General features: G+C 42.4%; 4 protein-coding genes across 4 annotated transcripts; 2 read left to right on the plus strand and 2 right to left on the minus strand.

Moving 5' to 3' along the window:
- Window positions 1-743: 743 nt before the first annotated feature.
- Window positions 744-2393, minus strand: LOC110853080 (bacillopeptidase F). The gene is made up of 2 exons (XM_022101310.2): window positions 1431-2393; window positions 744-1353 (listed from the first exon to the last, which is right to left on the minus strand). The coding sequence occupies exons 1-2, from the start codon at window positions 2309-2311 to the stop codon at window positions 846-848; spliced, it is 1389 nt and encodes a 462-aa protein (XP_021957002.1). The 5' UTR covers window positions 2312-2393; the 3' UTR covers window positions 744-845.
- Window positions 2394-3738: 1345 nt separating this feature from the next.
- On the plus strand, window positions 3739-5387 carry LOC110853081 (bacillopeptidase F). The gene is made up of 2 exons (XM_022101311.2): window positions 3739-4700; window positions 4778-5387. The coding sequence occupies exons 1-2, from the start codon at window positions 3820-3822 to the stop codon at window positions 5283-5285; spliced, it is 1389 nt and encodes a 462-aa protein (XP_021957003.1). The 5' UTR covers window positions 3739-3819; the 3' UTR covers window positions 5286-5387.
- Window positions 5388-5596: 209 nt separating this feature from the next.
- LOC110853243 (ATP-binding cassette sub-family A member 3) lies at window positions 5597-14711 on the minus strand. The gene is made up of 31 exons (XM_022101496.2): window positions 14538-14711; window positions 14108-14351; window positions 13729-14015; window positions 13444-13671; window positions 13030-13261; window positions 12704-12886; window positions 12453-12628; window positions 12132-12348; window positions 11864-12063; window positions 11620-11801; window positions 11513-11558; window positions 11304-11442; window positions 10976-11240; window positions 10741-10916; window positions 10556-10680; window positions 10344-10469; window positions 10236-10265; window positions 10109-10180; window positions 9705-10049; window positions 9093-9243; window positions 8903-9028; window positions 8186-8434; window positions 7256-7696; window positions 7063-7196; window positions 6968-6983; window positions 6669-6890; window positions 6519-6592; window positions 6406-6447; window positions 6239-6333; window positions 5939-6161; window positions 5597-5852 (listed from the first exon to the last, which is right to left on the minus strand). The coding sequence occupies exons 1-31, from the start codon at window positions 14709-14711 to the stop codon at window positions 5646-5648; spliced, it is 5427 nt and encodes a 1808-aa protein (XP_021957188.1). The 3' UTR covers window positions 5597-5645.
- A 1243-nt stretch (window positions 14712-15954) lies between these two features.
- Window positions 15955-17600, plus strand: LOC110853082 (bacillopeptidase F). Its single transcript, XM_022101312.2, has 2 exons — window positions 15955-16917; window positions 16991-17600. Exons 1-2 carry the CDS (start codon window positions 16037-16039, stop codon window positions 17496-17498), a joined length of 1389 nt encoding a protein of 462 aa, XP_021957004.1. The 5' UTR covers window positions 15955-16036; the 3' UTR covers window positions 17499-17600.
- Window positions 17601-24170: the final 6570 nt, after the last annotated feature.

Here is a 24170-nt window from a genome sequence, read left to right on the forward strand (position 1 = left end):
AATTTGGGACCAAATAATAGAAACTATCTAACAAACTTTTAACCATCCACAACACGGAAGTTGGTGATATTATGTTGGTCAATTCGGAAAAAAATTTAGAAGCGGGCTCTGACTTATTGAGTCAGGGACTATGTCCCTGACTCGGGCTATATGGAGTCTTCACTGTAGGTTTTATCTATTAGGAGCCATTAGCAACCTCTGTGCCAAATTTCAGCTTTCTACGACAATTTTGAAATTTTGGTGCATAAGACCCCACCCACTCAGATGACCCCCACCGGGTAACCAGTTAACCGATTTCGCCCATCTTCGAACTCGATTCCTAACTTTGTCCAATATGCACATGGTAAAAATTTCAAGTCGGTAGCTTGTGTTTAAAGAGAGTTATCCTGTTTACGGACGGACGGACGGACGGACATGACGGTTCCATAAGCCCTGACTCGGGCTAAAAAGCTGTGGAAATTATTATTTTCGACTTCCTTGTATGTCATGGTCAAAGTATTTTCTTGCAAAAACAATCGCCATGACTTTGATGGTATTGGTCCTGCAATGCAAATTTTTGCGACCATGACTAACATGGTTTTGGTCTTTCGATGTGTAAAAAATATGACATGAACACCATGGTTTAGGAAACTTGGTGTAAAATTTTTCTCCATGACATTCATGGTCAAAGTTCATTCCCCATTTTCGACTATAAAATGTAAATGCTTAAAAGGTTATAAGTTAATAGAATTATGAACATAAAGTTAGTTTGCAGAAATGATTTATTTTTGATTAAAATCAGTTAGAAAATGGTTATGGTACAAGAAATGTACAGCTTGAATATACACGGATGAAAAAGATATCAGTTATTTGGAGGCATCAATAAGTCGTCGAAGTGACTTGAAGGCGTTGATCCTGCCTTCGCCGTGATGATGGTTGGGAAATTGATTGTCGGGGATTCCGCTGCAGACCTTTCCCATGTCGACGAGGTCCTGGTCAACCCCACCCCGCATGTGGGCCGTCACATTTCCAAAGCTGATGCTCGGGTTGTAGGCGAGGAGGAGAGAGGTCAGTCCGGCGGCGTGGGGGCAGGCCATGCTCGTTCCGGAGAGGGCTCGATAAGCATCGTCCGCCGTGTTGTAGGCGGAAAGGACGTTGGATCCTGGTGCAGAGATGTCGGGCTTCATTCTTCCGTCGGTTGTGGGGCCAACGGAGGAGAAGGAGGACAACTCGTCGTCGACCGTGGTCGAACCCACGCCAATCACGTTTCGATCTCCGGGTGAGTTGGCCGTGTTGCAGGATGGGCCAGAATTTCCGATGGAGAAAAGTGGGATGATGTTGGCAGTGTGGAAAGCAGCAATTGCGCCATCAAACCTGAAGGATTGGAAAATTGAAAATAGTCATATAAACCTGGGCATTGTTAGAGTAAATTTAATTGAATTTAGACTGACCAAGTAGCACCGCGACCGCCTCCCCAACTATTTGAAACGAGATGTGGGGCCTTGCTGCAGTCTGGGGCACTTCCGTCGGGACGCGTTGGACACGTGATGAACTGGGCGCATGCCAAAAGAGCGTTCTGGGCACAAGATGAAGTCGCACATCCACGACAAGAAGTCCATTTAGCATCTGGGTAGACTCCAATCCCTCCAGCGCCACAGATCGTCCCAGTCGTGTGAGTACCGTGACCGTTGATGTCCATGGGAAGTGCGTTGGCATCATAGGGGTCGAACCATCCATAATCTCCGAACCAGTTGGCTCTCAAGGCTTCGTGGGTGTGTCGAGCTCCAGTGTCAATTGTTGACACCACGATTTGCGACGCTTTGGTCGAGGTCCCCAAAAGTTCACGAGCTTCGGCCGCCTGAATTTTCTTGACGCCCCATTCGCCCGATGGATCTTGTCTTCCACGCAAAATTGGCCCCTCTACGATCGTGTCCAGTTCGATGATTTCCTCCAACTCCAAACTCTTGACTTCGTTGAAGGAGGCGAGGACCATGATCAAGTCCATCGTGGCTCCCTTGACGTAAACCTGGTTCGTGATCCACAGGGATTTGAACTCGAATCGCCCCTGGAGGTAGGACAGGACGTTGGACTGGACACGGCCGGCGAGGCGGACGAGGGCAGAGTTCATGGCGTCAAGTCGGTCTTCTCGAGTGTCGAATCGGGTGTCATCAATCGCCTGCAAAGTTTCGGCCGTGCTTTCTTGAAAGGTCACGAAGATGTCGGCAGTTTCGGCTTGTTTGGCTGCTCGGAGGAGACGGTAGTCGATTTTGTCGCCATTTTCAGGTCGGCCTTGCGCCAATGCGACGAGTGCAAGTACTAGAAGTAGCTTCATTTTCAAGTGAAAATGTTTAATGGTTTTTGTTTCTGTTATTTGAAGTTGTAGTTAATAATTGTTTGAAGTGAATGATACTCTTCTCCAAAGTTTGGGTGCTTTTTATACCAAAAAGCTTCATTGTCTTGCTCTCATCACGTATCAAAGTTTATGAACTTTACATTAATTTTGGGTGGGATTTCAATTATTTTTCCCAGTGTACATATTGGTAAACTTGCAGATCAAACGATAATATGAAAGCATTGTTTCGATGCGTGACATAAGTTGAACTTGAATATTGGTGATAATAATAATACATTGTACTCCACATTATGCAAATATGTATTATTTCTTGTCCATGCACTACGTTTAATTGTGCTGCAGATGCCTGTTAGTTCACACACTGCATTTCCGACATGGGTGATTGGCCGTAAAAAGATCAATACTTTATTAATTCGCAGCAGATTTACCCAGTGTGGTTAGCAGATAAGCTGCTACTGCAAATATTCAGCCTGGCGACAATAGGGAATGAGTAATGATAAGCCTAATTTATCCAAAATCTCGCCCCATTGATAGACTTGTCAAGTGGTGGATATATGTATGATTCACGCTTTGTTCCGATGTCTGGAAATTATGTACTTGAAAATTTGTACATGGAATTTAAAAAATTACATATTACAAAACAAATATTAGAAAACACATATTATGTGTTAACCGTGAAATTGGAAATTAGTTATTAGCTCGATTGGATGACTTTGAAAAATCGGTATTGGTCACCCCCTCGGGTGCCTACTGTTGAAAAATTTTCTAATTTCAATTCATATTCTTTCATTAGGAGCCATTAGCAACCTCTGTAACAAATTTCAGCTTTCTACTATAATTTTGAAATTTTGGTGCGTAATTCCCCATCCACTCCGGTGACCCCCACTGGTCAACCACTGGGTGATCTCATAGCATGGCTGCATATTTGCCAATCAACCGAAAAGATTTTTGACAACTTAAGCTCATCGTTACTCACTACTTATGTATTGTCGCCAGGCTGAATATTTGCAGTAGCAGCTTATCTGCTAACCACACTGGGTAAATCTGCTGCGAATTAATAAAGTATTGATCTTTTTACGGCCAATCACCCATGTCGGAAATGCAGTGTGTGAACTAACAGGCATCTGCAGCACAATTAAACGTAGTGCATGGACAAGAAATAATACATATTTGCATAATGTGGAGTACAATGTATTATTATTATCACCAATATTCAAGTTCAACTTATGTCACGCATCGAAACAATGCTTTCATATTATCGTTTGATCTGCAAGTTTACCAATATGTACACTGGGAAAAATAATTGAAATCCCACCCAAAATTAATGTAAAGTTCATAAACTTTGATACGTGATGAGAGCAAGACAATGAAGCTTTTTGGTATAAAAAGCACCCAAACTTTGGAGAAGAGTATCATTCACTTCAAACAATTATTAACTACAACTTCAAATAACAGAAACAAAAACCATTAAACATTTTCACTTGAAAATGAAGCTACTTCTAGTACTTGCACTCGTCGCATTGGCGCAAGGCCGACCTGAAAATGGCGACAAAATCGACTACCGTCTCCTCCGAGCAGCCAAACAAGCCGAAACTGCCGACATCTTCGTGACCTTTCAAGAAAGCACGGCCGAAACTTTGCAGGCGATTGATGACACCCGATTCGACACTCGAGAAGACCGACTTGACGCCATGAACTCTGCCCTCGTCCGCCTCGCCGGCCGTGTCCAGTCCAACGTCCTGTCCTACCTCCAGGGGCGATTCGAGTTCAAATCCCTGTGGATCACGAACCAGGTTTACGTCAAGGGAGCCACGATGGACTTGATCATGGTCCTCGCCTCCTTCAACGAAGTCAAGAGTTTGGAGTTGGAGGAAATCATCGAACTGGACACGATCGTAGAGGGGCCAATTTTGCGTGGAAGACAAGATCCATCGGGCGAATGGGGCGTCAAGAAAATTCAGGCGGCCGAAGCTCGTGAACTTTTGGGGACCTCGACCAAAGCGTCGCAAATCGTGGTGTCAACAATTGACACTGGAGCTCGACACACCCACGAAGCCTTGAGAGCCAACTGGTTCGGAGATTATGGATGGTTCGACCCCTATGATGCCAACGCACTTCCCATGGACATCAACGGTCACGGTACTCACACGACTGGGACGATCTGTGGCGCTGGAGGGATTGGAGTCTACCCAGATGCTAAATGGACTTCTTGTCGTGGATGTGCGACTTCATCTTGTGCCCAGAACGCTCTTTTGGCATGCGCCCAGTTCATCACGTGTCCAACGCGTCCCGACGGAAGTGCCCCAGACTGCAGCAAGGCCCCACATCTCGTTTCAAATAGTTGGGGAGGCGGTCGCGGTGCTACTTGGTCAGTCTAAATTCAATTAAATTTACTCTAACAATGCCCAGGTTTATATGACTATTTTCAATTTTCCAATCCTTCAGGTTTGATGGCGCAATTGCTGCTTTCCACACTGCCAACATCATCCCACTTTTCTCCATCGGAAATTCTGGCCCATCCTGCAACACGGCCAACTCACCCGGAGATCGAAACGTGATTGGCGTGGGTTCGACCACGGTCGACGACGAGTTGTCCTCCTTCTCCTCCGTTGGCCCCACAACCGACGGAAGAATGAAGCCCGACATCTCTGCACCAGGATCCAACGTCCTTTCCGCCTACAACACGGCGGACGATGCTTATCGAGCCCTCTCCGGAACGAGCATGGCCTGCCCCCACGCCGCCGGACTGACCTCTCTCCTCCTCGCCTACAACCCGAGCATCAGCTTTGGAAATGTGACGGCCCACATGCGGGGTGGGGTTGACCAGGACCTCGTCGACATGGGAAAGGTCTGCAGCGGAATCCCCGACAATCAATTTCCCAACCATCATCACGGCGAAGGCAGGATCAACGCCTTCAAGTCACTTCGACGACTTATTGATGCCTCCAAATAACTGATATCTTTTTCATCCGTGTATATTCAAGCTGTACATTTCTTGTACCATAACCATTTTCTAACTGATTTTAATCAAAAATAAATCATTGCTGCATACCAACTTTGTATTGCTAAAAAATTATTACTATCGGTGAACCATTTTGTTGGGACCATTCCACCCGTACTTAAAAATATTTGACTTTCATTTACTTCTACATTCTCGATAAATTATTGTAAAACGAAGGTGGAAATTGAATACCAAGTGACCAAATGAAAATGTTTAATATCGAAGTTATTTTATTAAGTTTCTTCTACTAACTTCTTTGACAGTGATGGCGCTAGAAATATTTCCACTTCATTCAGACCCACCCTTAAGGTATCATCCGCACTTGCAAGGGCACTTAGTATCCGCGTATCGACTTGGATACTGCATTCGTGCAAAAGCGAGGAAAACCTCCTCAAGAGTTGTTTCCGTGATTGAGTAATCCGCGATAAGCTTCTCGTACTTGACCTTGACCTCCTCCATCTTGCCAAACAGAACGTCCCAGGGGATCGTAGGGTTTAGTACTTGGTACTGTAATGACGTCTAAAAAAACGAGGCATTTAGGACAAACTCGAGTAATAAACTCCAAAAATTATGTCTCCCAGTTCTGTATGTGAATATTTATTTACCGCGTGTCTATCTCTGAGCATGCAAGGATCAAACTTTTGCAAAATTTCGAAAATTAGCTCCTCTACTTCTTGGTTAAGCGTGAGAGCTTCTTGGGTCAAGGTGACGGATAAGGTGAAGCCTTGGGCGAACTTGGATTTGAGATACTGCACGCCACCGAGACATTGAAGACGACCGTTTACCATGATCCCCAGCCTGGAGCAGCACGCCTCAATTTCGTCCATGCTTGGATGGAAAAATTTTGAATTAATGTGGGCATGAGTAAAACCGGAAGTCGCCGTATTTTTTTTTTTAGCTTTTACCTGTGCGATGTGAGAATGATCGCTCTGCCAGAGGCTTTCGTGGACATGATAATTTTCCAGAATTCTCTCCGACTCACGGGATCAACGCCACTTGTCTGAAGAAAAATTTCCAAAATCAGAATTTCCAAAATATTCTGGATATCAGCAGAATTATAGGAATAATTTACCGGTTCGTCTAGCAAAACGATGTCAGGATCTCCAACCAAAGCCTGAAAACTCATATTAGTTTAGCCTTGATTAAGTATGCGTAATTCGCAATCTTGAAGCTTTTCATATTTACCATAGCCGCACTCAAACGCCGCTTCATTCCTCCCGAGTAGTTTCGACACTGAACGTCCTTACTGTCAGTCAGACCTTATAATGAATTAAACCAAAATTCAGGGTCATACAAACATGAATGTGAATAATCAATCAATGATTTTGTCCCGACCCACTCGCTCCATCCACTCTGCACAGTCGTTTTTGACCTGTTTCACTCCTCTCAAGCGGGCGAAAAGAAGGACCATCTCGAGTCCACTGAGCACGCCGATAATTCCGTCAGATTGGGGACAGTACCCAATCCGCGAGTAAAACGCACTTCCTGACTGGGTCAAGCTGGTATTTGAAATGTAAGCGTTACCCCTCGTCCTACTTTCATCCCCCGTGAGCATACCTGGATTAAGTGGGGAATTTTATCGCGAAACTATGAAATGTGCAATTTTTGCACAATTTGATAAAATTATGACTCACGGAATGTCGTCGTTTTCTAGGAATATTACAAAATATTAGGCGATTTTTATTGCATAAAATTTCATATTTGTTGTGTAAAAATGCACTGCACTTACTCCAGCCCCATTCACGCCAAGCAAACCGAAACATTCGCCGTGATGGACGCCAAAGCTTACGTCCGCCACTGCAGCAAAGGGTCCGTACATTTTGGCAAAGTTTTCCACCACGAGAGCGTCTTGGTCAGTGGCTCCTACGTCAGAAAAATAATGCTGAACGGTTACGTTGACTTTAAAATGAATAAAACTTTACGTGTTTGAACGAGTTCTTTCACCCTGTCAGCCTCTTCTTGCACGTCAGGGTCAACTTGTCCTTGATCAACTTGAGGTGCTCCTCCCTTCCCCGTGTGTTTTTTTAACAATGGAAATATCACGACTTCGAGAAGGAGGAGGATTATCTGATAGAGGACTCCAACAAGCAAAATGTAGAACAACTCCTGTCCCAATCCGGCCCGGAATATTTCAACCACGCGAACTTCTTCTTCCTCCGCGAAGGAAGGGTGTGGAAAATATTTCGGCCAAGGCCTCGGCCTAGTCGTCGGCCTATTCTTCGGCCAAGTCCACGGCTTATGCGTCGGCCTTGGGGTCACCTGCTTCATCATCGTCGTCTTCATCGTCTTCGTCATTGTCCACACCAAGTAAGACGATTCTACTTCATGGAGGCATTTTGCTTCAGGAAAAATGGAACAGTCTTCTGTAGAAATTTAAAAAAACGACAAAATTCTGAGTTATAAATGTACCCTTCAAATAATAATTTTCTACGTTCAGCCTGGAAATGTAGTATTTACTAGTGATTTAGGCTATTTACTTGACACGAGTAGCTTAATTTAGAAATTCGAGATGACCTCAAAACACTTTATGAATCGTTAACAAAACGCAGAATCGGGCTATATGTACATTTAACCTGGTCTTTGTAAATGTTTTTCGCAGTCCAAACCAGAGTTGATATCTTGGTCGGATATTTCTGTGTTGTTATCTGAGGCTGCCAGACACCTTCTAAGATTTGCATAGAATCGGCATAGCAGATCTATGCAAATGAAGTGACCCTAATTCTATTCCATGGATGTGTCCACTTCCAATCATTTGTAAATCTAGGAAATTATCTGGCAACCTCAGATAACAACATAAGAAATCCTCCAGAAATGAACTCTGGTTTGGATTCTCAATTTGAAAATGTACTTACGGCAACAGTGAGCTATCAGCCTCTCATAGTCCTTCCAATCTTCGCCCATGCCAGGAACGCAGATCAGACTTTCCCCCTCGCTGGGAAAATAGGCGCAACGATGGTCACTCATTGCAACGGTGAGGAACTTGATGACGGAGAGTGTGGTACCAAAGCTTGGAAACCACATGAACAGTCCTCGCATTACTGCGACCATCGTGGTGTAACCTTCCACACCCTCATTGCTGCTTGCCAGAGAACCAATCACTCCTAAAAATGAAATAATTTGATCAATTAGTTTATTTTTTTTGATTTATCTGAATTATGAAATGTAACGAAGTGATGCATAAAATGGGGGAAACTTGGAAACGATTTGTGGTGCAAAGGTGCAAACAAAGCGCGTTTTCCGGGAAAGCGGGGGGCCACATCCCCCTTTTTTTAGGTCTATATGGGATTTTTTCCCACGGGATTGCCGAAAAAAACGCAAATCGAACCCACGCTTCGAAATGTTTCTCGCAGACCACGTTCCGAATGGGAATAAGCCGGGCGTCACATTGGCTGTGGAAGCAAGGGGACATTGCCCCCACCCATAAATTCAGCAAAATTATAATATTGCCCATGTTAATAAGTCGCTCCTCCTCCAATCCCACAATGCTAATGTCCCCATATGCCCCTCCCAACTTCCGACGCAACTGGCTTTTCACCCATCCTATTTAAAAAAACAGCAAATCCACTCACCAGACATTAACTGGATAATCAGCACGACTGCGAATCCGACCGTAACATTATTAAAAGCGAGGCTAAACAAGTGTGCTAACGAGATGGAAGCAAAAACTGACACGATCAAGATGAGGAATAAGATACCTAAAAATTTCGAAAAATGCTGATTTGGAAACAAAATTTTTGAAAATCATACTGCTTATTTCACCTCTATCAGTATAGATTGGCTTGTCTTGTACACAGAATATGCAAATGAATATGACACAAGTTGTTGCAAAGGCCATGGCAAAGTCGCATACAAAACAGGTGCCCCAGTAGATCAACGGACTCGCCCCGGTCATCAGTTGAAGTTGTTTAGCCTACAAATATATTTGTAGAAAAGCATAAGGGGCAAATTTCAGAACTAACAATGCGATCGTGTGAAATGTAACACTCCGATTTGGCTTAAATTTTGGAATTATGTAGTCCAATTCAATACAAACAAGGTTTCTTGAGGCAGTTTGTGCGATGGTTGGAATGAGTCAGAATATTTAAGGTCAAAGGTTAAAAAGGTGCGATTCTTACCAAGCGGAGGAAGCAAACTCCACTTTCGTTCTTCTCGGAGGGGAAAATCCTCCATTTTTCAACTTTGACCTCAAATATTTAGACTCATTCCCACCCTCGCACAAACTACCTCAAGCAAAAAACGTTTTTTTTGTATTGACTTGGACTACATATAATTCCAAAATTTCAACTAAATCGGAGCGTCACACTTCACACCATCGCATTGTAAGCTACTATTATATATTAATTCATATATATAAAATGAAATCCAACCCACATTACAGATTTTCTCTTCCAATAACGGAATGATAAACATTGTGGCGAGTATGGCCAGTCCGAAGGGAAATGCGCCACCGCACAATGCCGCTTGAATCAAACCGAAATTTTCCTCTTTCATCAGCTTCTCCATCTCGCCAAGATTGCGCAGGCGTGAGAAGGGGTGCGTCGTCATCTCAAGATGTGGCGTAACATTGCTTCGTCGATCCATCGTGATTGCGAGGAGGACGTTGGATGCTAAACTCAGCGCGAGAGCGTCCTCGTTATTGAATTTTGTTTCAACGCCTGTCTGGTAAAAGGCAGTGATTTCTGTCTCATTGAGCTCCAGAGCGAAGATGTACTTTGTCTGAAATGTGGACAAATGGAGGGTACTCAGTCGTCCAAGTTCAACGGCTAAGGATCCACCTGCAGTGTCGGCCCTTCTGCCTGTCTGGCAGAAGGGCCGATTATATGAGACCACGTAGCTTCATTGAGCGTCTGTGAAGATATGAACATGAGAACATGATTTTTGATAGAATAACAACATGTGTACCACCTCATTGATGTCGTTATAAAGCGTTATCTGAAACAAGGACAAAGATAAGCCACGTCATATAAACTAATTTGTATTCTTGTAAATTTTCAAATTGGGAGCACTCACAATTTTGTCGCTGTATGGTTCAAATCCGATTTTTTGTGCACTTGGGGCATCCGTCTTCATGGTTTCGTACATTACACGATTTGCTCCTAGGATGCAGGAGATGAAGATAAGCACGGGGAGCACGACCTGTGCAGGGGGGAAACTCAATTTTAAAAGGTTAAGCAAAGTTTTCGTAATTACGTTATCCCAGAGCTACTTAATTGCATGTGTACCTGTGTCGTCGTCGATTTCCATTTTCGACGTATATACGAGAACCGTTTGCAAACGAAAGCACCAAACTGTTGACACCATAATGTGACCCCACGATTACGGGACTTCACAATGTCTTTGTTAAGATCTGTAAAAAGAGGTCTGTAGCTTCTTTACATTGATAAATACTTATCTTGATTTGATTTACCTTCCGGGTCTACTTCCGGTACTTCGGCGACTGTGTCCTCCGATCCTGCTGGTGCTATCGATTGGGATGTTGAACCCACACCCACGCTATGACTCTCACTTGGAGCCGGAGTTACGGCAACAGATGGAGCTGGTGTCGGGTCCGATTTGTTACCTGCGGATGAAGCCTCGTCCACTCTGAAAATTGTACGACATGCTCAGAACATTAAGAAAATAGCCATATTGTACGCATGTACTTGATGTAAACGTCGTCCATGGTGGTAAGCGACATGCCCATTGATATAATTCCAAGGCTTTGTTGCTTATCTTGCAGGGATTTGAAGATTTTGGGAAAGAGGGACGTCGGGCAGTCCTCCGTGGGCAAAGTGATACTCAATTCACCGGCGTTTTTGCCTTTTTCTAATGTCGCAGTAGGTACGTGACCTTGCACGACGGCTAAAATGCTGTCTCCATTATTTCCATTATTTCCAGTCATCGTAAAGTGGAATGTGTATCCGGCGCCTGAAGATAAACTCAGATTAGTAATTGTAAGATAGGCACAAGTTAGAGCTCTTTTTCGCGTACCAAAGTATTTCTTGAGGAACATTGAACTTCCGGAGCACTGGACTTTGCCCTGCGCCATGATGGCAATCCTGTCGCCAAGAACATCCGCCTCTTCCATAAAGTGAGTGGTCAAAATTATCGTCCGATTGCCTCGCTCAGCCTGAATTACAATTAAAAACTTAGCCAAAATTTCAGTAAATTTATGTGCGAAATAAAATAAACCAGCAAACCAGTAAAGCGTCCCAAATGGCTCGTCTTGCTTCGACATCCAATCCACTGCAAAATTTAGATTTTGAGAACAAAATCGAAATATATGGGTAAGTTCTAAACGACTAACCTCGTCGGCTCATCGAGAAAGACAACCTTCGCATCTCCTATCAAGGCAATTCCCAAACACAATTTTCGCTTTTGTCCCCCGGATAATTTTTTTGAATAAGAATTTGCCTTGTCTGTCAAGCGGAGTCTGTTCAACATTTGACCCCGTTCAATTTTAGCTGCCGACGAACTCATGCCTTTTAACTGAAAAAATGTCAGTTTTAACGAGAAAAATCTTTGAAAAATAGCATATTTGACCGACTCACCCGTCCGAAGAATGCTAAGTGCTGATCGACTGTAAGGTCGTCAAAGAGGAGGTTGTGCTGTGGGCATAGGCAAACCTGTGACCCGATTGCTTTCGGGTTTTTAACGATATCGACCCCGTTAATGACCACGCTCCCACTCGTCGGACTCATGACACCGGTGCAGCAAGAAATCGTTGTCGTCTTTCCAGCTCCGTTGTGACCTATTTCGTTAGTAAATACAAAACCGTGCAAAAAATTTCAACAAAATTCGCATAATAAAAATACGAACCTAGAAGTGCAAAGATTTCGCCCTCATACATGGTCATTGACACCCCATCAACGGCATTCTTCCGCCCAAAGGATTTCTTCAAGTTCGATATTACGACACCGGCTTTAAGTGTTTCCGGCTCTTTTTCGAAACCTGGTTTCTCGAGAGAATCCTGGTCAGACTCCACAACTCCGGAAGTAACTTTAGTGCTTTTTTTCTGACACATCTGGTACAAGTCCTGGAAACAGAAATTGCCCGGTTTTGTCTTACACAGCTTGCCAGAATTGTGTAAAAAAGTTAGCCGATTTATTAGCTTTCGAAATATTTGTTACGGAAAATTACGGAAACGGGATAGTGCCACGGTCTCCTCACGCCGTATTCGGTTGGCATGATGTTTTCCAGATACATGGCCAACACGAGGTACAAAACCGCAGCGGTTAGCAAAGCTAGGATGACATATCCCAAGGTCATTGTATCCTTGGGTGTAGCCGGCTCGAAAAGATCCCCCCACGTGATACCTTAATTTTTTTTTTAAATATAAGTACATTTACACTTACAGCCTTCATAGCTTTTTTCATATACACGTTTCATACCTGTCTCCCCATTTTCAAATCTTCCAATCATCATGCAGCCCATTACCAGCCCGAAATTCGGCGACAGGCACACGAAGAAGTTTCCCAGAAAGGTTAACTTCGCATACGCTCCGAACCCAAGGACTACAGTCGCCGCATCAGTCACAAAATAAATAAGTAATCCGACACAGGTTCCCAAAGAGGCTACAAAGACAAAGGTTTGAAGAAGTTTAAAAAAACATCTAACCAAAATATCAGATAATTAGTAGGTAGATAATTTTTCACCAAAATTTTCACAAATAATAAGAACTTTGCATTATTATTATCAAATCAAATGCAAAGGTTACGTTTCGTGAAAAATGTCGAAATGAAGAAGCAGAATGTCGTTGTGGCGAGGACGAAAGCTTCGAGAAGAATGATAAGAAGAACCACGTTACAGCCCCAGAACATGCGTCTTGAACCAACGCATGTCACAATCATGGCGACCCCCACGACGGAGAGGGTCAGAGGGACCATCGAGTTCAGAATCCAGGCCAACCAGTGCTCCCAATTCGGAACCCCGCTCAGCTTCATTAGCTCCTAAAAATATTTAGGCGACAGACAAATAGGTTATCGTATTGATAGCATTCTGCTTGAAAGTTTTGCGGAAAATAGTTCCTTTTTTTGTGGTAATGTTTGAAAGAAATGTGAAAAAACTTGTGCATACATACATATTTATTAATACTAGAAATATGTACCTAAATATGCATTAGTTATCTTACTTTGACCCCGGTTACTCGCTCCCCCACGACTCTCCCGACAATCGAGGGAACCATGAACAAAAAGCCAAATATTAACGACTGGGCTAAGGACACTGTCTTGAATTCGACCATTGGAGAGGGAGGACTGCGTGATGTGGATGCATACGGTGTTATTTTAGAACTACGTCTTATAGGTCCTGATCTTTGTTGTGCTTCATTTTTCATGTTATCCGTGTTGTAAAGATGGATCTGCACAAGACATTCTCAATATTGCACTTTTTTTTTAATGTTTAACAGTGCACTTACATTTCCGGTTGGGCTTTTCCCCGTTAAACTCTTTATCAGAGCTTGTTCCGTCCTTAGCTGTAATACGAGAAAATCTTCCTTCTGAAATTCATAAACCTTCGACCCGGACCCTCTTATCGCCATCATTCTTATTTTGTAGGGATACGTCCCCTCGCCTCTGTTGCGAATGGAGGATAAGCCCCTGCCGAAGATAACCCCGGCTTTGAGACCTTTGTCCTTGATATCTTTCAAACTGCTTTGTGCCACGTTGTCTTCGATGCGTTTTTCTGAAGTGAAAGACTCCCATTCTGTTCGAAAATTTTAGCGAAATAGAAATAAATATTTGTGAAATTGTTACTGTTTTTCATGCAAATTCAACCTATTTACTAATTCCACCTACCAATATCTGGTGAGATTATAGTTTCAAGTTTATTCACAACGCGAGTTATTTCATCGACCTCATTTCCTGAACCTTCCTTTTCCGGTGCCCATCCAATTATGCAACGACTAATATTTGAACTCCTTTTGCATCGCCAGGAGCTTCCCAGGTACGTTTTGTCAAACCGGTTCGAGTACGTATCAGAATCAAAATCCATTTGGTGATTATTTTCGCCCTCGTGCCTTCGGGGCGGTGACGATGATTCCTGTAACAGCGTTGGGTTTTCGCGTCCCGATGTGTACATAGTCAGACATATATATGCCAAAGGGAGGATAATTTCCATCCCAGTAATAAACCAGTGTCTTTTCCGGATGAGGCAATTCTTCAAAAATATGTAAAGCGGATTCAACTAAAACAGTTCTTGAATTAAGATTGCTTATGTATTTTATACCTTCCAAATGAGCAGCATGAGTTTGTAGCCAGCACCGCGAGGCGCTGGGGGTTTGGGCGGCGGAGGCGCGGGGTGTGGAGGTTGATCATAAGATTCGATCGCTTCATAGTTGGACGGGGGTTCGGAGGCGGGGGCGGAATTGACATCCCAGGCAATCGGACCGTTTGAGTCCATTGAAATAATTCTTGAGGAGAGAATTTAATTATAGTGAATAGTTTCGAGGAAGTAAAATCATCTTATGTCAATTTGACGTTTAGCATCTGGGTAACTCTTCCCCTGGAAACAATTTAGCTCGGAGCAAATTTTTTGCCCTAAAACCAATCTTTCTAATAAAACGTGCATGTAAAATTCCGGTACAATAAATAAGCATGAAAAAGCACAGATTATGTCCAGCTGTACTTCTGATTTATTAAATTATTGGATTAGCATGCCATGACTTTTGTCACCCATGAAAATAATGAGTTGCGATAGAGTAAATCCATTCACAGGTTGTGTCGAAGTAAGGTTTGTTAGCTTTAAATGGTGGCGAAAAAGCTTAAAAGTGACGCTTTGGCGTTGCTCTCGTCCTACAGAACGAAAAACGAGGGACCAGAAGGGCAAATATGCAGCCACGAGATCACATCTCGTACCCTGTACTGAAAATTTATTGGGGTCAAATTTCTTCTGCAATTTCTGCAATTTTTATTTTAACTTTTCGTAATACTTAAATACATTTCATGAAATTCAAATAATAATTGAAATCTTACTTCTGGATGCAAAATTAGAAAATTCAGTACAAAATCACAAAGCATTTCATTATACAAAAGAATCCAAAATGTGGGATTGATTTTTTTACCACAAGTTCATAGTTAATACAGACGAATTCATTTGACTTTCACGTATAAATTTTTACAAACAAAATTTCCAGAAATCTGAACAAGGCGTGATTCATATATATCCACCACTTCAGAAGTTCATTAATGAGGCGAGATTTTTGACAACTTGAGCTTATCATAACTCATCACTTATTATTTTCAGACTGAATATTTGCAGTAGCAGCTTATCTGCCAACCACACTGGGTAAATCTGTTGCGAATTAATAAAGTATTGATCTTTTTACGGCCAGTCACCCATGTCGGAAATGCAATGTGTGAACTAACAGGCATCTGCAGCACAATTGAGCGCAGTGCATGGACAAGAAATAATACATATTTGCATAATGTGGAGTACAATGTATTATGATTATCACTAATATTCAAGTTCAACTCATGCCACGAATCGGAACAATGCTTTCATATTATCGTTTAATCTGCAAGTTTACACTGGGAAAAATAATTGAAATCCCACCCAAAATTAAAGTAAAGTTCATAAAACTTTGATGCGCAATGAGAGCAAGACAATGAAGCTTTTTGGTATAAAAAGCACCCAAACTTTGGAGAAGAGTATCATTCACTTCAAACAATTATTAACTACAACTTCAAATAACAGAAACAAAAACCATTAAACATTTTCACTTGAAAATGAAGCTACTTCTAGTACTTGCACTCGTCGCATTGGCGCAAGGCCGACCTGAAAATGGCGACAAAATCGACTACCGTCTCCTCCGAGCAGCCAAACAAGCCGAAACTGCCGACATCTTCGTGACCTTTCAAGAAAGCACGGCCGAAACTTTGCAGGCGATTGATGACACCCGATTCGACACTCGAGAAGACCGACTTGACGCCATGAACTCTGCCCTCGTCCGCCTCGCCGGTCGTGTCCAGTCCAACGTCCTGTCCTACCTCCAGGGGCGATTCGAGTTCAAATCCCTGTGGATCACGAACCAGGTTTACGTCAAGGGAGCCACGATGGACTTGATCATGGTCCTCGCCTCCTTCAACGAGGTCAAGAGTTTGGAGTTGGAGGAAATCATCGAACTGGACACGATCGTAGAGGGGCCAATTTTGCGTGGAAGACAAGATCCATCGGGCGAATGGGGCGTCAAGAAAATTCAGGCGGCCGAAGCTCGTGAACTTTTGGGATCCACGACTAAAGCGTCGCAAATCGTGGTGTCAACAATTGACACTGGAGCTCGTCACACCCACGAAGCCTTGAGAGCCAACTGGTTAGGAGATTATGGATGGTTCGACCCCTACGATGCCAACGCGTTGCCCATGGACATCAACGGTCACGGTACTCACACGACAGGGACGATCTGTGGCGCTGGAGGGATCGGGGTCTACCCAGACGCTAAATGGACTTCTTGTCGTGGATGTGCGACTTCATCGTGTGCCCAGAACGCCCTTTTGGCATGCGCCCAGTTCATCACGTGTCCAACGCGTCCCAACGGAAGTGCGCCTGACTGCAGCAAGGCCCCACATCTCGTTTCTAACAGTTGGGGTGGTGGTCGCGGTGCTACTTGGTGAGTAGCGTCTCAATGCAGTTAACTTTGCTATACTAATGCCTAGCTTTTATGATTATTTTTAATTCTGCAGGTTTGATGGTGCAATTGCTGCTTTCCACACTGCCAACATCATCCCACTTTTCTCCATCGGAAATTCTGGCCCATCCTGCAACACGGCCAACTCACCCGGAGATCGAAACGTGATTGGCGTGGGTTCCACCACGGTCACCGACGAATTGTCCTCCTTCTCCTCCGTTGGCCCTACCACCGACGGAAGAATGAAGCCCGACATCTCTGCACCAGGATCCAACGTCCTTTCCGCCTACAACACGGCTGACGATGCTTATCGAGCCCTCTCCGGAACGAGCATGGCCTGCCCCCACGCCGCCGGACTGACCTCTCTCCTCCTCGCCTACAACCCGAGCATCAGCTTCGGCAACGTGACGGCCCACATGCGGGGTGGGGTTGACCAGGACCTCGTCGACATGGGAAAGGTCTGCAGCGGAGTTCCAGACAACCAATTTCCCAACCATCACCACGGCGAAGGCAGGATCAACGCCTTCAAGTCACTTCGACGACTTATCGATGCCTCGAAATAACTGATATCATTTCCATGCGTGTATATTCAAGCTGTACATTTCTTGTATCATAACAATTTTCTACCTGATTTTCATCAAAAATAAATCAATTCTTCAAGCATATTTCATATTCTGAAGTAATTATTTCTATTGGTGAATCAATTTGTTCTATGAGCATTATTTCGTAATATATTCATGTAATTTGTGGTCAAATCTTATTTCATATTTTTTTTACATGACAGTGAAATGTTTGGTTTGGCAAAGGTTCCCCAACTTCCACCTACTTATTGCACTTTTACAAAGGTGTGCACTTGATGCTGATACGCGAAAGACACTTCCGTAAAATGTGCAAATCTTAATTTTGGCACTCATTACGCATTCATAATCCCTCCCTCACCTTTAAAAATGTAGCGTAACTTTTTATCCATGCCGATTTTTTGGACGCCTTTAAGCCCCTATTTGACGAATGGTTATGAATGTCCAGCCCACATGAAATATAGTAGAATATACAGACTTACATATGCAAAAATCTAAATTAATCACATTTTGGTTCCTCACTCCTCAAATATTCGTCTCCCACGCACTTCCGTCCACCTCTTTGGAGTTTCAAAACCCAACCTACCGCACAATGGGGCCGCCTTATGGTAGGAATTGGCATAAATTATTTTGTGACTTTTTTTAGCTATTTATGCATATGAGGTAGTTTGGGGACGGATGACACAAATTATATGACTGTAGTGCAACCACACCCCCTGGGGGAGGAGTTATCTCCATTTGAAGGGGTGTGGCTTTGAAAACTATTGCATTCGATAGATCTTTGAAAGCTAACCCAAATTCATATAAGTTACACCAACGTACGACGCTCGAGAGCAAAGTTATCGGCCTCCAAACACCGAAATTTTGCATTCTGCGCCCAGTTTGCGACCCTGTGGCGCAGTGCGCGACCTGATTTATGGTTTCGTAGATATCTCAAACGACGCTATCCATGTAGGGGTGTCACCTCCAGCAAGAGATTTGATGACGTCACGCCTCGTTTGGCCGCAGGAATTTTTTGAAAATCGTCAAAAATATAGCCGAAATAGCCTAAATCTGCACACTCAAAAATATCTATCCACGTGACAATGCGACTAATTATAAAGTACAACAGTAACAGAATTAGTTGTTCTCCTGTAATATCGTAAATGAACGATGTTCAATCCCAGGCATTAAATATTCATTGACCAGAGCTCGTTTATTAATTATTTATAAAGTACAATTTGCGAGTAATATTCTCATGATCATCCCGACGCTGGTAGTTCGTGCTTGTCAATCACTATTTGCATGTCTGGCTCAGGGGATAAATAAATGACAATATTTTTCTGGATTGCACAAGGGGATTGTTTGCACGGAAATGAATGGATATGTAAATGAATATCGTTAAACGGTGGCATAACAAGGGTTACATATTTACATAGAATCGTGAAACACAGTTCAAATTTTTGCATGCTGGACAAACCGTTTCGGTTTGGTTTATATAGCTAAGAATTTATGAAGATGAGATGTATATATGTATTTACATGCAGATTAGGACTGCCAATGAGTTCGAGTCAACTCATTTGACTCATTGAGTTAGTGAGTTGAGTTGAGTTGAGTTTGAGTCAGTGATTTTTCTTAATGAGTTGAGATGAGTTAACCCTCAACTCAGCTCAACTCAACTCATTGGCAGTCCTAATGCAGATGTACTTTAAAAAATATTGTCTAACTGATTCCTCACTTGATAACTGTGGTTTCGATTTTAATTTCAAGCTGCCTCATATTCCGTTGAAGACTATTTTTAGCAAACGGATGCAAATATGATACGCACGCACGCATGCAGTTCCAGGACACGGAAATCATAATTGTCACGTGAATGGTGGGGCGTAGATCATTAATACCTAAATAAGTGCAAATCGCGTTTTTGTCTTAGATATAATCGATCATCCTTGCATAAAGTGAGAGAACAGTGTTCAAATTAATTATTTTTTACGTTACAATGAGGTGGTATTAGCCTCATAACGATTTAGTACTCGAACAATTGAGACTGTATTTTTGCATTTGTATTTATCCGATAAATACAAGATATCAAACAGAATTATATTAGACAGAGCAAGGGGTGGAATGCGAAGTGCAATGTATATATGCAGACAGAGAAAGTTGAGCTAGTTGATAAAAGAAAGTGAGACACGCTCACAGACTATTGATCCGATATTTAAGATTTAGTACGGGAACGTGTAGATTTAGTAATGGAACGGGAAATTTCAACGAGGCAAGACGAGACTAATCCTAAGATCTTATTCTGTGAGGCAAGATGAGACAAGGTTCTGATGCAGTCTGTGAGGCAAGATGAGACTTCGTTCTGATGCAGTCTGTGAGGCAAGATCAGACTGGGATATTATGCAGCCTATGAGGCAAGATGAGACGGCGATTAAGTATAATAAGACAATAGGAAATTAATTAATTGAGCTGAACAACTAAAACTCGTATCGTAGGTTTATAAACTTCTCTAATTTACTAAGCAAAAGTAAAATCAAAATGTTTCCTGACCTTTCGCAGACATGGGCGTTAGGTTTGACGGCATCCTTCAGGCCAGGATACTTCAGCCGGATAAGCCCCCTGCACCACCATTTCTTCTTGGTTTTCTCACTCGGCTTCCACCCAAAAAAGTTGATGCACTCTTGTTTTACGTCGGTGCATATGTCGGCCATTGTGCTTGATAAGTGACAGGGTCCTCCAACGAGGGGGACGCTGCCTCGAAAAATTAGTGGCAAATCTATACAATCACAATACGATTTAAATCAGTAAGTTAATCCTCGTCTTCTGCTACCCTTAATTCTTTCTATTAAAATTTAAGATAAAATATGCATTAAATTTTAAGATTTTGCTTACCAGTTGCCCAGAGAAAAGTGAGATGATGAGATGTCGGTACACAATGGGGCCGCCTTATGGTAGGAATTGGCATAAATTATTTTGTGACTTTTTTTGAGCTATTTATGCATATGAGGTAGTTTGGGGACGGATGACACAAATTATATGACTGTAGCGCAGCCACACCCCCTGGGGGAGGAGTTATCTCCATTTGAAGGGGTGTGGCTTTGAAAACTATTGCATTCGATAGATCTTTGAAAGCTAACCCAAATTCATATAAGTTACACCAACGTACGACGCTCGAGAGCAAAGTTATCGGCCTCCAAACACCGAAATTTTGCATTCTGCGCCCAGTTTGCGACCCTGTGGCGCAGTGCGCGACCTGATTTATGGTTTCGTAGATATCTCAAACGACGCTATCCATGTAGGGGTGTCACCTCCAACAAGAGATTTGATGACGTCACGCCTCGTTTGGCCGCAGGAATTTTTTGAAAATCGTCAAAAATATAGCCGAAATAGCCTAAATCTGCACACTCAAAAATATGTGTGATAATTTATTTAGAAATCTTAATGTGTATTCCTTCCCTGCTGCTAGCATTAAACCTAGTAAAGCTCGGTATATGGCTGAAGGGTGAGAGACTTGAGGATGAGGTCCAGTAGATAAATTGTAAACTTTCGAATTTTCGTTAATAAATACAACGAAATATTTTTGAGTGTGCAGATTTAGGCTATTTCGGCTATATTTTTGACGATTTTCAAAAAATCCAAAATCGGCCAAACGAGGCGTGACGTCATCAAATCTCTTGCTGGAGGTGACACCCCTACATGGATAGCGTCGTTTGAGATATCTACGAAACCATAAATCAGGTCGCGCACTGCGCCACAGGGTCACAAACAGGGCGCAGAATGCAAAATTTCGGTGTTTGGAGGCCGATAACTTTGCTCTCGAGCGTCGTACGTTGGTGTAACTTATATGAATTTGGGTTAGCTTTCAAAGATCTATCGAATGCAATAGTTTTCAAAGCCACACCCCTTCAAATGGAGATAACTCCTCCCCCAGGGGGTGTGGCTGCGCTACAGTCATATAATTTGTGTCATCCGTCCCCAAACTACCTCATATGCATAAATAGCTCAAAAAAAGTCACAAAATAATTTATGCCAATTCCTACCATAAGGCGGCCCCATTGTGTACCGACATCTCATCATCTCACTTTTCTCTGGGCAACTGGTAAGCAAAATCTTAAAATTTAATGCATATTTTATCTTAAATTTTAATAGAAAGAATTAAGGGTAGCAGAAGACGAGGATTAACTTACTGATTTAAATCGTATTGTGATTGTATAGATTTGCCACTAATTTTTCGAGGCAGCGTCCCCCTCGTTGGAGGACCCTGTCACTTATCAAGCACAATGGCCGACATATGCACCGACGTAAAACAAGAGTGCATCAACTTTTTTGGGTGGAAGCCGAGTGAGAAAACCAAGAAGAAATGGTGGTGCAGGGGGCTTATCCGGCTGAAGTATCCTGGCCTGAAGGATGCCGTCAAACCTAACGCCCATGTCTGCGAAAGGTCAGGAAACATTTTGATTTTACTTTTGCTTAGTAAATTAGAGAAGTTTATAAACCTACGATACGAGTTTTAGTTGTTCAGCTCAATTAATTAATTTCCTATTGTCTTATTATACTTAATCGCCGTCTCATCTTGCCTCATAGGCTGCATAATATCCCAGTCTGATCTTGCCTCACAGACTGCATCAGAACGAAGTCTCATCTTGCCTCACAGACTGCATCAGAACCTTGTCTCATCTTGCCTCACAGAATAAGATCTTAGGATTAGTCTCGTCTTGCCTCGTTGAAATTTCCCGTTCCATTACTAAATCTACACGTTCCCGTACTAAATCTTAAATATCGGATCAATAGTCTGTGAGCGTGTCTCACTTTCTTTTATCAACTAGCTCAACTTTCTCTGTCTGCATATATACATTGCACTTCGCATTCCACCCCTTGCTCTGTCTAATATAATTCTGTTTGATATCTTGTATTTATCGGATAAATACAAATGCAAAAATACAGTCTCAATTGTTCGAGTACTAAATCGTTATGAGGCTAATACCACCTCATTGTAACGTAAAAAATAATTAATTTGAACACTGTTCTCTCACTTTATGCAAGGATGATCGATTATATCTAAGACAAAAACGCGATTTGCACTTATTTAGGTATTAATGATCTACGCCCCACCATTCACGTGACAATTATGATTTCCGTGTCCTGGAACTGCATGCGTGCGTGCGTATCATATTTGCATCCGTTTGCTAAAAATAGTCTTCAACGGAATATGAGGCAGCTTGAAATTAAAATCGAAACCACAGTTATCAAGTGAGGAATCAGTTAGACAATATTTTTTAAAGTACATCTGCATTAGGACTGCCAATGAGTTGAGTTGAGCTGAGTTGAGGGTTAACTCATCTCAACTCATTAAGAAAAATCACTGACTCAAACTCAACTCAACTCAACTCACTAACTCAATGAGTCAAATGAGTTGACTCGAACTCATTGGCAGTCCTAATCTGCATGTAAATACATATATACATCTCATCTTCATAAATTCTTAGCTATATAAACCAAACCGAAACGGTTTGTCCAGCATGCAAAAATTTGAACTGTGTTTCACGATTCTATGTAAATATGTAACCCTTGTTATGCCACCGTTTAACGATATTCATTTACATATCCATTCATTTCCGTGCAAACAATCCCCTTGTGCAATCCAGAAAAATATTGTCATTTATTTATCCCCTGAGCCAGACATGCAAATAGTGATTGACAAGCACGAACTACCAGCGTCGGGATGATCATGAGAATATTACTCGCAAATTGTACTTTATAAATAATTAATAAACGAGCTCTGGTCAATGAATATTTAATGCCTGGGATTGAACATCGTTCATTTACGATATTACAGGAGAACAACTAATTCTGTTACTGTTGTACTTTGTACTATTGCCAAATCATCCCTTTGACGATTTTGAGAAGACGCATAGGCGGAGACTTTTATTAGGCAGTCCACATATACATTTTCTCGGGCTGCTGAATATTGGGAAGGACTGACTGGATTTTGTTGTCCTGGTTTGCCTAAAGTTAGATGTCTGTTCTTAAGACCACCAACGGCATAGGTACAACCCCTTCGTCGTCGATGTTTTTTGCAACATTGCTCAGTTTTGCATGTTACACTAAATTCCATTTCACAGAATAGGTGCCGGGATCCACTACAGTCCATTTCTGGGTGAAGTACTGCAACTCCCCCGAGTTCGTTGCAGTCGTAAATATCTTGAGGTTCACATGCATGATCTTTATTGATGGCATTGATCTCTTTACCGCATATTTTGGCTGGCAGTCCATATTTCCACTCATTCGGGCAAGTGCAGGCCTTTTCGGGATAGATTACAGATTATTTAAATTTTGTAGTAGTTAAAGATACAAAATAAACACAGAATGATGTGCATCTCGTACCTGTAGTTTGGTAATTTGTAGTAACCAAAAGTATTGCAGCCACTTACAGTGTAGTTACTTCTGTAGTTATGACCATCCTCCCGCTTTGTAGTTAGTAATTGAAGTTACACATGTAATTGTATAAGTTATGATTCTTGCTGCTATGTTCATAAACTGTTATTTAGTGATAAATTAGTACTCATTGTTTATTTTCCAACCCATTACCGAATCCTGCAGATTTTTATTTCATCACTTTTATAGGTTTTATTGGATCCTGGCTCTTGCAATAACTACCGCTTTCGCTATTTTTATAACTAT

The sequence above is a fragment of the Folsomia candida genome, unplaced genomic scaffold (assembly GCF_002217175.1).
Source record: "Folsomia candida strain VU population unplaced genomic scaffold, ASM221717v1 Fcan01_Sc008, whole genome shotgun sequence".
Classification (NCBI taxonomy): Eukaryota; Metazoa; Arthropoda; class Collembola; order Entomobryomorpha; family Isotomidae; genus Folsomia; species Folsomia candida.

Coding starts and splice junctions, on each gene's coding strand:
- LOC110853080 (XM_022101310.2), bottom strand. CDS start 2,311: ATGAAGCTACTTCTAGTACTTGCACTCGTCGCATTGGCGCAAGGCCGA. Junction 1,354..1,430: donor GGCGGTCGCGGTGCTACTTG/GTCAGTCTAAAT, acceptor CCAATCCTTCAG/GTTTGATGGCGCAATTGCTG.
- LOC110853081 (XM_022101311.2), top strand. CDS start 3,820: ATGAAGCTACTTCTAGTACTTGCACTCGTCGCATTGGCGCAAGGCCGA. Junction 4,701..4,777: donor GGCGGTCGCGGTGCTACTTG/GTCAGTCTAAAT, acceptor CCAATCCTTCAG/GTTTGATGGCGCAATTGCTG.
- LOC110853243 (XM_022101496.2), bottom strand. CDS start 14,711: ATGGACTCAAACGGTCCGATTGCCTGGGATGTCAATTCCGCCCCCGCC. Junction 10,917..10,975: donor ATGGACGACGTTTACATCAA/GTACATGCGTAC, acceptor TACAATTTTCAG/AGTGGACGAGGCTTCATCCG. Junction 9,029..9,092: donor GCCAATCTATACTGATAGAG/GTGAAATAAGCA, acceptor CGAAATTTTTAG/GTATCTTATTCCTCATCTTG.
- LOC110853082 (XM_022101312.2), top strand. CDS start 16,037: ATGAAGCTACTTCTAGTACTTGCACTCGTCGCATTGGCGCAAGGCCGA. Junction 16,918..16,990: donor GGTGGTCGCGGTGCTACTTG/GTGAGTAGCGTC, acceptor TTAATTCTGCAG/GTTTGATGGTGCAATTGCTG.